The following is a 16,401-nucleotide window of genomic DNA, read 5'->3' as shown; positions in this document are numbered from 1 at the left end:
GCTATAGTATGGTTATGTTAGTTCTATTTTCCTCAGTAACAAATCGCCCAAAAGCCCCTTAAGAAAAAATATATTGAACTGACCTCGTTGAGCAAAAAGACGCTTGAATTGGTCAGGGACATCCGCAATTTAGAAATCTCGGTAACCTCTGCCCAACTTCAATAAAGAAGCTACAGTTTTATAGCAACAACTATAAGGTAACAATATCTCCCTTCGTCGAAACATATTCTCCCAGGATAGAAGAGAATACGTAAATTCTTCTTAGGGGGGAATTCGTTTACAGCCGCGCAAATTCCTTTTGATCGTTTCTTGATCATGAATCATGATCAATATACACAAAGCCTAGATGTACGAGTACAGAGACGTTCTTGATAAAAAAAAAAATTTAAGATCTGCACTTTTCACATCGTCCCTAAGGATTCAAGAGGATGAATAGATCTGAGTGGGTTGGAATCTATAGGTAATTAGGGATCCTCTGCAAGTAACCTACATTTAGTTTCACATCAGCGTCAAAATGATGCCACGTCAAAGGAAATAAAATGCTATCAAAAATGTTGTGTGTGATATATTCTGCAGCGGTGACTCACATTCACCAGGGGAACTCCTCCCACGTCAGCAGGGGAATATGTCTTTGCGTCTGATTCAAACAGGACCCTACACCCCCCCCCCTCCCCTCCCCTCCCCTCCCCTCCCCCAGGACTCTGTATTATGTTTTGTTTTTTAATGGACATTCACTGTCGGTTCTCCACATTCAATCCATCTTTCTTCTCTGATGGATGGGTCAGGAGGCTGATATCTAGAATAACCTCATGAGGGTGGGGGTTTGTGTTGTTACAAGCGTTACAAGTCATGTCAATGGCTCCCTCTGCTGGACATTATTCATTACAACAGGTGCAATAATTATTTCAGGGGATCGACTAAGAGACTACTGTAAGTTTTGTCTCACCTCAGTCCTCCACCTGTATAAAGTAGCCACTGTGCAACGGAATGCTTTATTGAAGCCTAGAACAAACATTTTACACATTTCAGAACACTATTTGCATTAACCATAGCATTTTGGTCTATTCAAGCAAATGAGCATGCAATCACTTTAGTTCAACATCCGAATGATAAGCATACGCCTGCTCTAGTAAGGTTTACCTGGCAGGGTATAAAGGGTGAGTTGATTACTTGAGTGGGAACAGATGTTCTTAGCTGGCAGAGAGAGGCGTGGCAAAGGCAAAATGTGAATGTGAATTTTCTGCATAACATAAAAGACACACTAGATGGTGCTGCAAGACCTCTTCATTTGAAATGTTGCTCACTGAATCTTGAACAAAACATCCCTACAGTGGAGTTGAAAGGAGTTAAATGAACGCGTGTCGATGGTTAGACCAACTTTCAGTTACGAATTAAATACAATTTATTGTACATTTACATACACACACAGTACTCACGCTTTAACTGGACTTTTTACCAGTCTCTGATCATGAAACATCACCACAAGCTCTCACAATACTGCAGTCTTTCACTGCTTGCTTCTCTCTCTCTCTCTCTCTCTCTCTCTCTCTCTCTCTCTCTCTCTCTCTCTCTCTCTCTCTCTCTCTCTCTCTCTCTCTCTCTCTCTCTCTCTCTCTCTCTCTCTCTCTCTCTCACACACACACACACACACACACACACACACACGCACACGCACACACACTGAATCAAGCTACCTCTAGGGGGACTTCTGAGCTCATGAGAGTGAATGCAGCCCATGAGTGCTTGAGAGGGAAGGAGGGAGACGGAGGACACAGTGGGAATGTTGCGTTGGGAAGAGCGAAGCGCGAGGAGCAACATTGTATTGGATATTTGTAGCCGTTCCCTTCGATGCACTCAAATATAACCATTAATACGAGTTCGCATCTGAAACGAAAGGGCAGCGGCGTATCAACATAGAGGAGCTACATTGCGGTGTTGGTAGTTATACAAGGGTGTCATTGTGGTAAGTAGCCTACAAGCTCTTTCGCGGCTGGTCAACTGTTTCGTACAACGTAAAATTGATTGCAATAGCCTAGTGGCAAGTAGCCTAAACTGTTAAGTTAAATGCACAATAGTGCAACAAAATGTCAACAGCAATGTTACCCTCAAAGGAAGTAGGCCTGTAGAGCAAAGTGTTGCACTGGTTTCAAGGTAAACCTGGCTTGTTATGCAGGTAGGCAATGCATTTAGACTATTTTACATCGCTTGAGACTGCCGTACCATGTTGCTATTGGTAACACGCCAACATGTGTATTCTCAGCCTACATTTTTAGTCTATGGCTACTGTCTTAGAAATTTAAAAAAATCATAAAGAAAGAAATGCTTTCCAAAGAGGGAATTTTCTTACAAAGAATCAGGTTTGTAAGACACGACATGTGTCCTTAAGAAAAATATGGCAAATGTGCATTACAGTGTCACTTTGCCAATAGGCTACTCTGTATCGATACAACTGTTATCGGATGTAACCTAGTTGTCAACTATGTAATGGAATTTTCGGGTTCGTTTCGTGCGAGAAGTTGATGGAAAGATTTTAATTAATCACTTATGTCTTATTCGGAGCCTAACTTTACGGCATCATTTTGGTCACCAATTTGTCTGTGTAAGGAAACTGAAATATGACAACACTGTGTTTATCGGTCTAATGGGCGCTTTTGTTCGGCTACTATGCCGTAACTGCCACGAAATGTCACCAGTGTGGCAAGGCTACACAGTTGACATACACACAGAGCGTCCTGTTATGTAATGCAATGCATGTTCGCTTCGTGTGCTCATACTTGCAACCAAATAGGCCTATGCAGACGTGTGATTAGGCTATATTTATCGGTAGCCAACTGATAATGTGGTTATCATATAGGACAAAATATGTAATTCACATTAAGACAGAACAACCTCTGTTCAGCCTTCTTTTACAGCGCTGACATTTTCCTGATTAAACGAATGGGATAGAAGGCAGGATTATTTTGAAATGATATCCCGAATGCTGAAAATGCATGCATGCACTGTTTGTATTACATAACACCCGCATGCTGCTGTCTGACCGGCCGTAAATGCACCAGAGGTGAATGCAAGCCAGTCGGACATAGAACGTACAGACCAGATGTCTTTTAATCTGTAAAACAATACCTACTACAGTAGATATTTCATTTGCATATTTGGCTGCTGATGCAGGATTAAGGCATAACCTATGTTCAGAAGATCATCCAACGGTAGGATACAATTATTAACACAAAAATCTGGCACCCGTAAATCTCAGAAAAGGCGCATGAAGGAGACCGTGATTGTTAGGCTATAGGTAAAAATCTAGATGGTCAAGAATGAGACGAGAGAAAAGGTTACATATTTTGGTATATCAAATTAAGGTAATGTTTTGATTTGCCTAGGTCTGATATTAAGGAACATGGGAGAATAGAGTCTACACTAGGCTTTTGTTTAACATTCAATAGCCTAGGCTATGTTGTGCATTGGTAGTTCAGTTTTTAACTGTATTTGAAATAACAAACCCCAAGAGTCTATTTGGCAGCCCTGGGTTCCAAAGGTTTCTTTTGTTGGTTAAACAACTTCTATCACTAGATGTTGCATCTCAGATACATGCATGCATCTCAGTCCCCTTATTCCTGTTGTTGTTCCTACAGTTGTCCAGACTGAGATTTGCTTATAGTTTTAGAGGTTACCAATGTCCTTGACATGTGCTGCCAGAAGCCAGCCAGTAACTCATCAAAGCTAATGGGGGAAGCATGGACAATTTAATCTGGTCTGGAGAGCTCTTCATCTCTGATGGTTGCCCACTCAGGACACCTTTGTTTTCAAATAGAGCCAACCCAACCCTTCCCACTCTGGATTGATGTTATGGGCAGATAATGTCCTGTAGCTATATGATCCATGAAAGTATTGGAGTAGTTCCTCCTTAACACGCCTGATAGAAATGTAATGGAAATCCAGAAAGCATTGACTGTAAAAGAGCATTTGAAATTTGAATTTGAATTTCAGCAATATCCATATGTCTTTGACAACAACATTGTGTGCTCAACAGCATGATTGGTCAATCACATTTCAGTATTTGCAAACTAAACAGCAACAGATTTCCGATTGAAGCTGCAAGACGTGTTGTGGGGGTGGAAATAGGTGGTGACAGTGAGACCGACAATACATTTTGTTGACAATATTGCTCATCTATTATTTTTCTTTGCCTAGGTGACACACACACACACACACACACACACACACACACACACAATCATCACACTCAAAGTCATCAAGGGATCCATAAAACTAAAGACGTCTTGGAAACCGTCTTGCATCATGTCGTTCTCCATCTTGATATTTTTGCCTGTGATGATTATTTTGTATAATAATGGCATATAGTTCACCAGTCCACCACAGCTCAACATGTGGCCATATGTCTTTCTTTAGTAATCCAGGTGGCCTTCTCACAGAGGCTATAGGTGGTCCTCTCTCCAAGCCCTGACACTATGTTTCTTTTTCCAGAGTTGGGCGGTTTTAACTCAGACACACTTCCTATGTGCCTGTGGTCGTCTTACCCCATTGTGTGTGCTAAGTGGGTTAAATGAGTGGCCTGGCTGAGGAGCGCCGCGGTGGGACACACAGCCGAACCCACACAGGTGACGACACTCTCACATCTTACTTCAGTAGCACCTTTATCTACTACTCTTACTGAAGCTACAGGTTTGCATGAAGAGGCTCGACTGAATGATCCACAGTTGAGGTCTGTGACCATTATATTCTGTTTGCCATGTCAACAGCACAGAAACTAGGCTCAGACATCAGAGTGCTGTTATGTATCTCCCACATATGACTCTGTATGGATTTCCTGATTACCTCTGTCCCTCTTGTCTCAGTAGGATGTCGTGGGTCAGAGGCTTCTTCGTAGCCAGAGTGGACGAGAGAAAGACCGCCTGGGGGGAGCGCAATGGCAAGAAGTCCAAGAGAAAAGACAGTTCGTCCCTCTGTAACCCGCGCTACATGAGCTGCCTGCGGGACGCTGAGGACCTGGAGCCCCCCCCCTTGGCCCCCCAGCACTACCACCGCACAGCCGGGCCCAGCGGGGGCAACTTCGGCATGCGCTGTGGCTGGCAGGAGGACCACTATGGAAAGAGGGCAGGGGGCGCAGGGGACCTGGTCCTCAAGTCAGTGGACCTGGGCTTTGAGGACGGGGACCTGAAAGGGAGGAAAGGGGAGGATTTTGGGGAAGGAGGGGAGGAGGGGATGGGGGGCTGCAAGGCTGTGACAGCTGCTGACTGCTGGCTGCGGGTGGTGAGGGTGTTCCAGTCCAAGAAGTTCCAGTCTGCCAAGCTGGAGCGCCTGTACCAGCGCTACTTCTTCAGGCTCAATCAGAGCTCCCTGACAATGCTGATGGGCGTGTTGGTGATCGTGTGCGGCGTGATGCTGGCCTTTCACTGCGTCCACGCTCTGCCGGACGTGGCCTACGCCTCGGTGCTCTCTGTGGCCATGGCCCTATTCCTGGCCATGATGGTGGTGTGCAACCGCAACGGTTTCCACCAGGACTACATGTGGATCGTCAGCTACCTGGTGATCGGAGTGTTGGTGGTGGTGCAGGTATTCGGGGTGCTGATGGTGGCCCCCCGCAGCGCCTCGGAGGGGATTTGGTGGTCCGTGTTCTTCATCTACATCATCTACACGCTGCTGCCTGTAAGGATGAGAGCTGCCGTGCTGAGTGGAGCTGTACTCTCCACCATACATGTGGTCACTGCCTGGCAACTCAACCAGGAGGATAAGTTCATCCTCAAACAGGTAAGTCTACAGTCAACACAACCAACGTTCAATGGGGTTCTAATGAAGATTTAATTAGACCAGGGAATATTGACTTTACATGGCTCACTAGTTTCAATGCAGTCCTATGAAGCTGCGTCATGGTATTTGAATTATCATCTAGCTGTATCTCCCTGTGATTTGGTGGTTGCTATGTTTAAAGTACATATTTATTGGAATAGCTTAATTAGAGACAAGTTCATGTCTCTCACACTGTGAAGTTACTATGTATTTGCAAAAAACAGTAACATTTCTCTCACTAAAAAACATGCATACAAATTTGACCTTGAGAATGCAAGTTTGCTGGACGCAAGTCTTAGTTAAACAGGGTGTAACCTTCAATAAAAGTTTTATGGAACGCAATTTTGCATGAGAAAGTGAGGAAGAAATGCTGCATTACTCCACCTCTATTATAATTTCACAATTGTGCACCAATATCTATTACTATTCATGACCTGAAATGGCCTACTTTTACTCAGCATCGATATAGGACAAACTGTGTACAGACTTCGCTACCATTTTCTCATGTCAAAGGTTCTGTACTAAAAGTAGATGGTACAGTAAATCTTGGCAGCCTTAAAATGAGATTTTTAATGAGCCCATGTTTTCCCGCTGTAGGGCAACTATTGGCAACTCTGTTGGGGTTTGAGGAAGGTCAGTTGGGTTGATTGAGCCTGTTTAGCTGTATTATGTAGGAATATCATGATAATATAATACAGTATAATTCAAGCCTCAATGCACTGAGACAAGGCAGGCATTCTAGTTTTCTTTAAGGGGTGGGGTGAGATGATGTATTGTGCTATGGACTTGACAATGGAACAAAATGATCATGGCTTGAAAGTAGAGGAAAATAAGGAATTTAGGGAAACATTTAAGACTTTTTACTTTTTTTGCCTTTATGAAATGATGTGGTGCTAACAAAGTATAGCAAAGGGAACCTGCTTGACTAACACTTTATTTTAGGGTCTGCTTATAAATTGCTTGAAGTTTTTATAAATATACTTTATTTATTTATTTTATTAGGCTACATCGTTTGTTAATGTTGAAGTAAATAGCCTGCATATGGGCTATATCATGCAGCTTTATTGTCCTATGTTTAGATTAAGGGTCCATACTATATAAAATGGTTACTATAGAATGGTTTATTAATAATGTACTGTACACATTTGCAGCCAGAAGTTTCAACACAATACAATACGAACACAAACATTTCAATAAACATGTACTGTAAATAGATAGCAAATATATCAGTATACATACAAATTAGCAGCATCACCAAATCATTTATCATCATTAAGTAGCCTCACATAAATACAAGTATGTATTCACTCAGGTTAATAAATACATGAACAAATGGTATAATAATTAACAAACAATTTACTCAAAAGTTATCAAACTATTTGATAATGTTTTGTAACCAAGTGTTTGCTTGCTGAGGACTTAATGTGCCAGTAGCCCTTGATGCAGTCTGTCAAAACATATAGATTGCACTGTAGTGGGGACATGTTATCGATGTTCATGTCACATTACCACCAATTCTAAAACCAGTCCTAGTCTAATAGAACCGCTCTATTGTGGAACCATAATGACATTACTGAGTCCAGAGTATCCTCTGTTGACTCCTTAGATATTGTGTCTATGGAATCTTTGGTTGGTCACTGCTTGGCCCCTTCCATTGCAGACCTGGCTAGTGATAATGGTTCTCTGACTGACTGTTATCATGCCTATGGCACTGTCTCCCCATCCATGGGAATAAGTTCCAGTCCTATGAGCAATCAATGGTAGGACATGAGCCCATTGCACACTCACTGACTGACACTGTCTGTGTCTGCAGTATTGGTTACTTTCTCTCTGGAAGTACAAATAAATTATGCTACAAGTGCTATAATACTTGAGAGAGACGGTTGGTTATGGCAACACCCCTTGTGTTTGATCTGTTTAAATGGGGTCTATGTTAAGAACAGAAGTAAGAGCCCTTTGTGTAAGAGCTAAAACATGCCCAAGTGTCAATTTTCAGTGTTTTACACCTTCAGGTTTAAAAACTCATGGTTTGACTGTTGTTTTAGCAAAGGCATCTGTCAGTCAGTCTCTCTCTTTCTTTGCCTGCAGTGGTTTTGTGAATGTACAGTAGGGCCCCATTCAGTCTCCAGCCACCCAAGAGAGAGAAAGCGTTCTCTGTATCTCTCTCCCTTTTTCTCTCTCTCTCTCGCACGCACGCACACACACACACACACACACACACACACACACACACACACACACACACACAGGCTTCTGGCGTCACATGGTCAGACTCAATCTGGGAAAGTCAGCTCTTCTTCTGGGACCTCATCAAGTATTCTCTCTCTCTCTTTCTCTCTCTTTCCATGCCTTGTTTTTCCTGTATTTGTATTTTCCCTCTGGAGATTGACACACAGGATCAGGCCCCAGGAGATGTGGGACTGATGATTGGAAAGACAAAAGACGTCTTTTTGAGGGACCTCCATGATGACAGGGGGGGTTATGTGGTGACAGGGGATGGCCGGGGATGGAGAGTGTGAAATATCACTGGGCTGACGCACCCAGCTGAAAAAGGCCAGCCAGTCTTTTCTCTCTTTGGCTCTTTCTCTATGTCTGCTCACCCCCATCCCTCTCTCTCTCTCTCTCTCGTTCTCTCTGAGTCACGATTCCATTCTCACAAAGGCCCCCTTAGATAGAGTGGCCTTTTATTTCTCGCTGGGGCTGAGATTGAGCTCACAGTACTCACTGGTGATTGTCTCCATTAGATCTCCATGTTCTCAGCTCAGTTCCAGATCTTGAGATAATCCCCCACTCAGATGAATAGAGACTGATGGAGATAACCAGCTCTCCAGAGGACCTTACTTATGTAGTTTTCTTGAAGTCCATCCATTCTCCTACAAGGCACGACTCGGAAAGGGCCTCATTCATACTGCACAACGAGCCAGAGCTGAGATCTGTCTGGGCATTCGAGGAGAACCTTTTAAAAGACCTTTCAGGCATGAGGGGAAGGCTCCATGCTAAAACATGTGGTTTATGGTCTGGGTGCTGCTAGTGTTTCTTGTGGGCAAAAAAAAAAAGTGTAATAGTTCTCATGTGCTGTCCCCTGTCAAGCTGGATGTGAAGCATGTAACTGTTAGCCTTTGTTTGCATCTATGCTTCCTGGTGCATATATGAAGTGCTACTGTACATGCATGTCAGAATCCAATATAAAATGGCACATCCAGTGCGTTCTGCCATTGTGTCTGGTTACCTGTCATGTGTCCTGTTTATTGTCAGGCCATGTGGGGTTTTGAGTAATGGCCGCCCCTGTCTGGCACTCTCTCTGGCCAAGACAGGCAGGCTGTGGCTTCTCTACACACACAGACAACAGAAAAAAACACAGATTAATTTGGCTCTGAGGGAGCTCATAAAGTGGACCACCTGTCCCCTCTGCCTTTTGTTTCGTCATTGTCCCCAGTAGAATGTGGAGACAGACTTAGAACACTGGGACTGGTTCCACAGCTTGGCCATCTTTTATGAAGTAGAATGTGGACACGAGGCACATTTGGCACATTTTTGCTTTGATATCTGAATTTGATCTTGGTAGCTTTTGGGAAGGAATTTGGTGGATTATTTAGATATTCCATATACCATATTAAGTCTTTGTAGTCATTCCTCATGTGGCGGTGACATACAGTATACTATACTGTACATACTATACTGCATGTGGATTAACATGGAAGTTAACAAATGCACTCCCTCTTGTCAATAGGATATATTTAGATTATACATTGTATTAAGTCTTAATCCTAATTCTAGCTCAACTGACCTCTATTGATGGGAGCTATTGACAGTCAGGTCAAACATAGAAAAGTGCCATGGTAGTAAATAGTGTACAGTATAAGTACATTTAGTCCAGGCTTTGTGTCTGTACAGAGCTGGTACTAGTGGAAAAACCAGTTGCTTTGCTAGATTGTTGTGGAGTCAACCCATGCAGGTTCAGTGGAAACATACTGATCCGCGTGCACACCATTGGTGAAAAAGATACCAATCAATGAATTGTCGCAGGTACAACAGAGGCGTACATAATGCATTTAGGGCGTAACATTTGCCTCGCATAAGAAAACAGCTTGACAGCCACCACACAATCTACCTTAACCTTAGTCCAATTGGCCATGGGTTTTGAAAGTGCGTCAAACGCTGGGTCTCTCTGCTCATAACACGCATTTAACTTTTTTTTTATTATTATTTCATTTTTTTTTTTATACTCTGAATCCTCTCAGAATGCTGATGCCAAGGTTATGACGTGGGGAAAGACGGCTTATTTTGCAACAGTAACCTACTTCTTTCCCATTGATCCTACTACTATGGTTTGTTGAGCTACCTCACTAACCCTGCCCTTCAGTGTCCTACTGTGGCCTGTGGCCTGGCATGGTCAGCCCAGTACGCTGTTACTAACAGCCTCCTATGGGTCAGACAGGCACAGAAGGTCAGGTGATCGCTGTCTGTCCGTAGCACAGCACAGCACAGCACAGCCCAGCTCACTTGGCTGATGCAGTACTCCTCATCAGAGTTTGTCGGTGTCACACTGGTTCAGATAATGGAAAGGCTGGAGCTAGTTATTCTGAGAGAGAAGAGAGAAGGAGAACATGTAAGTCATCCTCTCATTGTGTTACAGGCCCGGATCTGTGATACAACCCTGGATAACTTACACCACATTTACATTTATGGCATTTAGCAAACGCCTTTATCCAAAGCGACTTACAATAAATACATTTGTTTAAGTAAGTGAATCATCTATCCAACAGTCATCATAAGACAAAGTAATCAATGCTCACACCAGGGGCCATTGGCAGTCGTTTTCTTTTTTTTTCTTCTTTTTTTATATTATTTACCACAGTGGGTGGGAAAAAATCAGGATTAGTGATAACACAAATATTGCTCTTAAAAGAACGGCAACAATAAGAGTAACAATAGCAAGTGCTAATAATAGTCATTGGAGTTGGGGCTAGTACCGAGGCTTCTAATAACAGACATGGTTTACTAATGACTGGGCCCTCTACAGCAGTAAATAGGGATTTGCTTCTGAATGGCAGTGGAAGACAGCCAAGTGTTATATATTAGTAACCCATTAGTGGTGTTGACAGTTGATGCATGGCATGCAAGCCCCATGGCTTTTAACTGTAGTTTTCACTAAATATTCTAATGCTACTGGGGTCAGTCTGTGCCCGTAGGTGGCTGAGGTGAATGCCTGTGCCCTTGTCAGTCTAAGTTTCCTATGATAGTAAGCCACTATCATCATCCCAAAATGTTCTCAATAGTTAGTGCTAAAAGGTGCAATCTGTATTTCAAAAAACAACAAAGCAGGCTCCCCACCACTTTTTTGGTAAACAGCTGAGGGATGAGGCTGGAGAACCATTGTGTAACCACTCTCAATTTCATAGACAGAGCTATGGATGCAAAGACTGACCACCCATGATTGGAATTATAGTTTTGAAAAGTTTTAATGTTTGGAAGCTATACAGTGTTTGTTTATAAACATTGGAGTAAAATAATCAATGGCTATATATATTAATTAATTAACTCATTTAAAAATGTATGTACCAATTAAAGATCACCCCTTTTTTTTTTTCCTTCTCAAAAGCCCTCTGAGGTAAGAGCATTTAATACAGAGAGGGTTAGAGTACACTGGGGATAACATTATGCGCTAGGTTTCTAAAACAAATGCCTCTTTTACATATTTGATGACCCTATATTGCCATCTGAGACTTATTTCAGTATTCCATTGTGATGTGCTTTGTCCCTGCCAGGCTGTTATTGTGAGGACGGGCACCATGTTCAGTGAACTGAGCTGGTCACACTGCCATCAGGGCCACCACTGTGCCTTTGACCTTGTGGAGATACTCGGTCCCCCTTCACTGCACTACACACTGCACACTGTGTTATTAGCTGTTGAGAAAGTCATGGTCGGAAGGTGAAATTCTGTTTTGAATTGTGATAGCAAAGACATAGTGTATATAATAACTGTTATGAGCATGTGAAGACTAAGAATGGCTAAAAACATGTAACAGAAGGAGCCACAGAACATTGTTACAGTACAGTATCATGTATCACAACAACATGTCAATCAATAGATAAATAACAACCTTCTTTTCATCCTCAACAATGGTTCTTGTCAGATCTTTTAATGACACCAGTCTCATGATATCATCTCCCACTATCCATGCTAATCCACATTTGCTATCTGCTATCATTAATTACTTCTAACAAAACACTCTCACCCGGGTTCAAGTCTCAAAGAGCCTATTGTTTTCTTTCTATGCTCATTTCTAGGATATTTCACAATTTATTGAAAAGGAAATGCATTTATCTGCCTATTAGGCTGCTTTTCTAGTGCTGTATCAGATGACGGAGAACTGTGTACTGTTTTCCCTCTGGTAGATAACATGGTGATTTGTCACAAGCTTCTTTGATGTTCCAGAAAATGGCTTTGGCCACAAATTGGTCTTCATGCTTCAAACATCCTGTGAATCTTGGCTAAAGAAACATTGACAACCACTTAGTCATACATTTTGGTAAAGATTAAAATGTTAAATTAGTGAGTTTTTACAGATTGCTACCTCCAAGTTATCCTAGATGCTTGCTTTTTACTTCTGTAATAACTATGATTTGTCGACCTGAAATGCACAATATTCCATACACTGTATGAAAGAACATTATTGCATGATATGCCAAGTTGTTTTCAGTTGGCTGTCAGTGACAAGTTGCGGTTGCAATAATGTTTCCATACTTGGATACTTCTCATCTGGGCTAATTGCTAGCTCTACCTTGTCAGGTTTCAACCTGAGAGTGCTGTTTAGTGATGTTACCTTAACTTACCCCAAAAGTGCCTGAATGAGGTGTATCAGTATTTCTTGTTGGTTCACTTCCTGCACTGAGACCTAAACTTGTGCTCTGGCACTTTAAAAAGGGCACTCCAGATGTTTAAACTATAACCTGTTGCGCTGGTCTCTATCGATTTGTATGCTTTGTGGGGAAAGTCAATATTGTGCATGGCTTGGAGGATGTGAGGGGAAACCACTGTGGTTGATGGAACTCTGTAGTGAGGGTGCTCTCATGCTTATGTAACTCCTCTGTGAAACCAGAGAGCACACGCTCTCTCTCTCTCTCTCTTGCTGTTATGTGTTCCCAGAAACTCCAGCCTCTGGCCCACTTATCATTTGATCTAGTTTATATACCTCCTCTCCTTATTTTCTCACTCTGTTGCTCTTTTTAGTCGTAAGTGTACCAGACTGCAGTCAGAACATGCTGTAGGTTTTGGCCATGCTGCTGGAGAGATTGTTCAGGAGCTCTGTGAATTTTGGATATCAATGTGACTCCATGCATCAGCATTGTAGGGGCCCTTGTATTCATCAAACCCTCATGACTCGAGCTCTTGAACCATGCCTAGAAGTGCAACCTAGAAATGTAATTGCAGCTGCACCCCTAACTATGAGGACCTGAGTGGGGGCAGGATACTGGCAGTGGAGTGTTGTCCACAGCTTGCCATTCCCACTGTCCAGCCAGAGGACAGGCTCCAGTATCACTGAAGAGCCAAGACAGCTGGCGCACACACACATTCGGTGGCAGTGACGCCCCACTTTTGAATATGAGGGGGCTTCTGCAGGGAGTGACTGAGATCAGGTCAGGAACCACAGAGAACTAAAACTTTCTGGAGAGCATGATGGAGAGCTGTAGCACGCCTCAGCTGTGAAGAGAAAAGAAGAGATCTCCATTAAGATTTTCCCTTGAGATTCATGCCAGTGAAAATGAACATGATTGGTATCTTTGACTAGAAGGAAAAATGAGCATTGTAATCCTTTAATTTCAGAGAAATGTGTCGTTTGTATAAATAAATGAGGGTGTAGGGGGTGTGGGCTTATTGTTTGTTTCATTGAGGGTGGATCTAGAGATCTGTGCGTGTAAATTGAATCATCATGCACATTTCCCATTGACATCAATGCAAGATTTGCGCAGATGTCAGTTACGTGCACAGATCTCCAGATTCCACCCGAAATCCTGAATAGTATGATTTGCCTCATGTTTTGAAAAATGATTACTCCGCACCTTCATGTTTTGTTCTGTTGTTATGACAGATGTGTGGCCCCGGTCCATACCTATTGAGCCTGGTGGAATTTACTTCAGTGTTTTACAAAGATTACTCCATGGCCTCACAGGTCGCCTGAGACCAATTTTGGTTTGGCCCAAGTCATGACACAAACAGAGCACCGGTTCCAGATGGCCATGGACCAAGTTGGCAAAGATCTCTCTCAAAGATCTCTCTCTCTTTCTCTCCCTCTCTCTCTGTCTCTCTGTCTTTGTTTGTGTCTGTCTCTGTTTGTTTGTTTCTCTCTCTCACAGAACTTTTACATCTTTATATGGAGTTTCTTCACAATCGTATGTGCTTATACTGTATCTGCGTATATCTGCAGTCATTGACAATGGTTTTATAACTATTATAGTGCACATATTTTGAATGAATTCTGTTAGTACAAACACTAACCAGATGTATACACATATCACATTGTGTTAATGCTCTAGGGTATGGCTTAGTTTGGTGTGTTGTGAGATGCCACCATAGAGTCATCATGACTGATCATAAATGAAAGACCAGGACAGTCATATCTGTGAGACATTTTCAGAGTTCCAGATGCCTCTCAAAGGTCAGCAGTTGGAGACAAGCTCTCCATGTCAACAACAACTAGAGTCCCTCGAGTCTGTGTGTTGGCTTAGGGGAGATAACTTGCTGGCCTTTCAACTTTGCTCCATCTATAGTGGGACTGGGGGATTGGCCACAATCCAGTTGCACATCACACATTTTCTCTACACAAGCCTTTTGGAGTCTCCTGTTATAATCATGGTTAACCCAGCATGATATACCCAAACCTAGCCATTGTTATACAGTTGGGACATTTGCCCACCCTGCCTAAATGTATTGTAATGTGTTGTTATGATGACTAAGAATCTATTTAATCAATGATACTGTTGATTGTAAAAAAAAAAACCTTACCTCAACCTTTGGCAGATCTGTATTTATAAACATAGAGTTTGGCAAATTCCTATATCTTTGTGTAATTGGTGTTAGCCTGTGATGTCTCAATGCCTGCTATTGCTATGCATATCGATCTTAACCCCTGTTACTGCATTTGGTCCCACTTAAAATAGTTGTCTTTTAACTGATGTGTTTACATGGTAGTTACATTGGTACAGTAGATAGTGTTGTTATAGAGTAGGTACTGTAGCTAACATTAGTACTTTCATCTTATGCAAACATGATTATACAGTGGGGGAAATAAGTATTCAACACATCAACAATTTTTTTTATTCAACATATTTCCATTGCAGCTATTCACATGAAATTTAGACCAGACATTGGTATTAACTCAATAAAACTACACAGCTAAAGAAATTGTAACACTCCAATCCATAAAAAAAACATATGTGCAATAAAGGGGAGTGACACAGGAAAGAAGTATTGAACACGCTAACTGAAATGTATTTAATACTTGGTGAAGAAGCCTTTATTTCCAATGACAGCTTCAAGACACTTCCTGTATGAAAAAACTAATCTCTCACAGTGATCAGGTGGGATTTTGGCCCATTCTTCAACACAGACAGTGTTTAAATCTTGAAGATTCTGATCTTCAATCCCTTCCACAAATTTTCTATTGGATTTAAGTCTGGCTATTGACTAGGCCAGTCCAACACCTTTGTTTTCTTCCTCTTGAACCAATGGAGAGTCTCCTTTGCAGTATGTTTTGGATCGTTGTCCATCTTGCAAGGAGCTCCTGTGTGTGGCCGGTTGATGGTCAAGTGATGTTCCTTCCACTTGCGAATAATGGCTCCAATGGTGCTTATAGGAACATTGGGGAGTTGAGAAATCCGTCGGTAACCAGTGCCATTACTATGTTGCTCAACAATCTTGTTTTGCGAAGGTCTTGAGAGAGCTCTTTGCCTCAACCCATCATGAGATGTTTCTTGCAGGAAAGCTTGGTGACAAATTAGTTTGTTTGTTTGTTTGATGCATTCAGAGGTGGGAAACCCTTTTTCAAAGAGTGGAAGTACTTACCCACCAACATGACTAACCCAGCTGATTCTAATTAGCATAGGTAGGAGAACTCATTTGTGGCATAAGCTGGTTTAGTGCTTTTTCTTACTGTGTTCAGTGCTTTTTTCCTGTGTCATTCCACTTTATTGCACATAGCTTTTTATGGGTTGGAATGTTAACATTTCTTTAGCTATGTAGTTTTATTGAGTTAATTCCAATGTCTGGTCTAAATTTCATGTGAAATAGCTGCAATATAAATATGTTGAATTCAAAAATGGTTGATGTGTTGAATACGTATTTCCCCCACAGTAACTGTTGTAAATGTGATTGTAAATAAATAAATGAATGTGATTATAGCTGTTGTAAATAATGTACATTTAGTATCTGACTCTAGTGTCTCATAAGCCCACATGGTCTGGGCACCATTAGAAGGTGCACTGACAATTAAATAACTAAAAATCAATCGATCATATAGGCCTACCATTGCATTACAGCGCAGGGTCTATGGCTTCTCTGCTGTCTTGACACTGTGCAGACTGTACTATCCT

General features: G+C 42.0%; 1 protein-coding gene across 5 annotated transcripts in view; it reads left to right on the top strand.

The window, feature by feature from the left end:
* The first annotated feature begins 1,770 nt into the window (after positions 1-1,770).
* LOC310808368 (adenylate cyclase type 6-like) overlaps positions 1,771-16,401 on the top strand; it is a 31,908-nt gene continuing 17,277 nt past the window's right edge. For 3 of the 5 annotated variants that reach the window (XM_083675226.1, XM_083675229.1, XM_083675230.1), the window contains exons 1-3: positions 1,771-1,963; positions 4,486-4,619; positions 4,860-5,769. In XM_083675226.1, the coding sequence (XP_083531352.1) occupies positions 4,861-5,769 (909 nt within the window). In that variant the 5' untranslated portion in view covers positions 1,771-1,963; positions 4,486-4,619; position 4,860. Of the gene's footprint in view, positions 1,964-4,485; positions 4,620-4,856; positions 5,770-16,401 lie in introns of all 5 variants that reach the window. The other 2 variants (XM_083675227.1, XM_083675228.1) reach the window with 2 other exon arrangements.

This window comes from Argentina silus (assembly GCF_951799395.1).
Source record: "Argentina silus genome assembly, chromosome: 8".
Taxonomy (NCBI): domain Eukaryota; kingdom Metazoa; phylum Chordata; class Actinopteri; order Argentiniformes; family Argentinidae; genus Argentina; species Argentina silus.
This window is presented reverse-complemented; position numbering and strand designations above follow the sequence as displayed.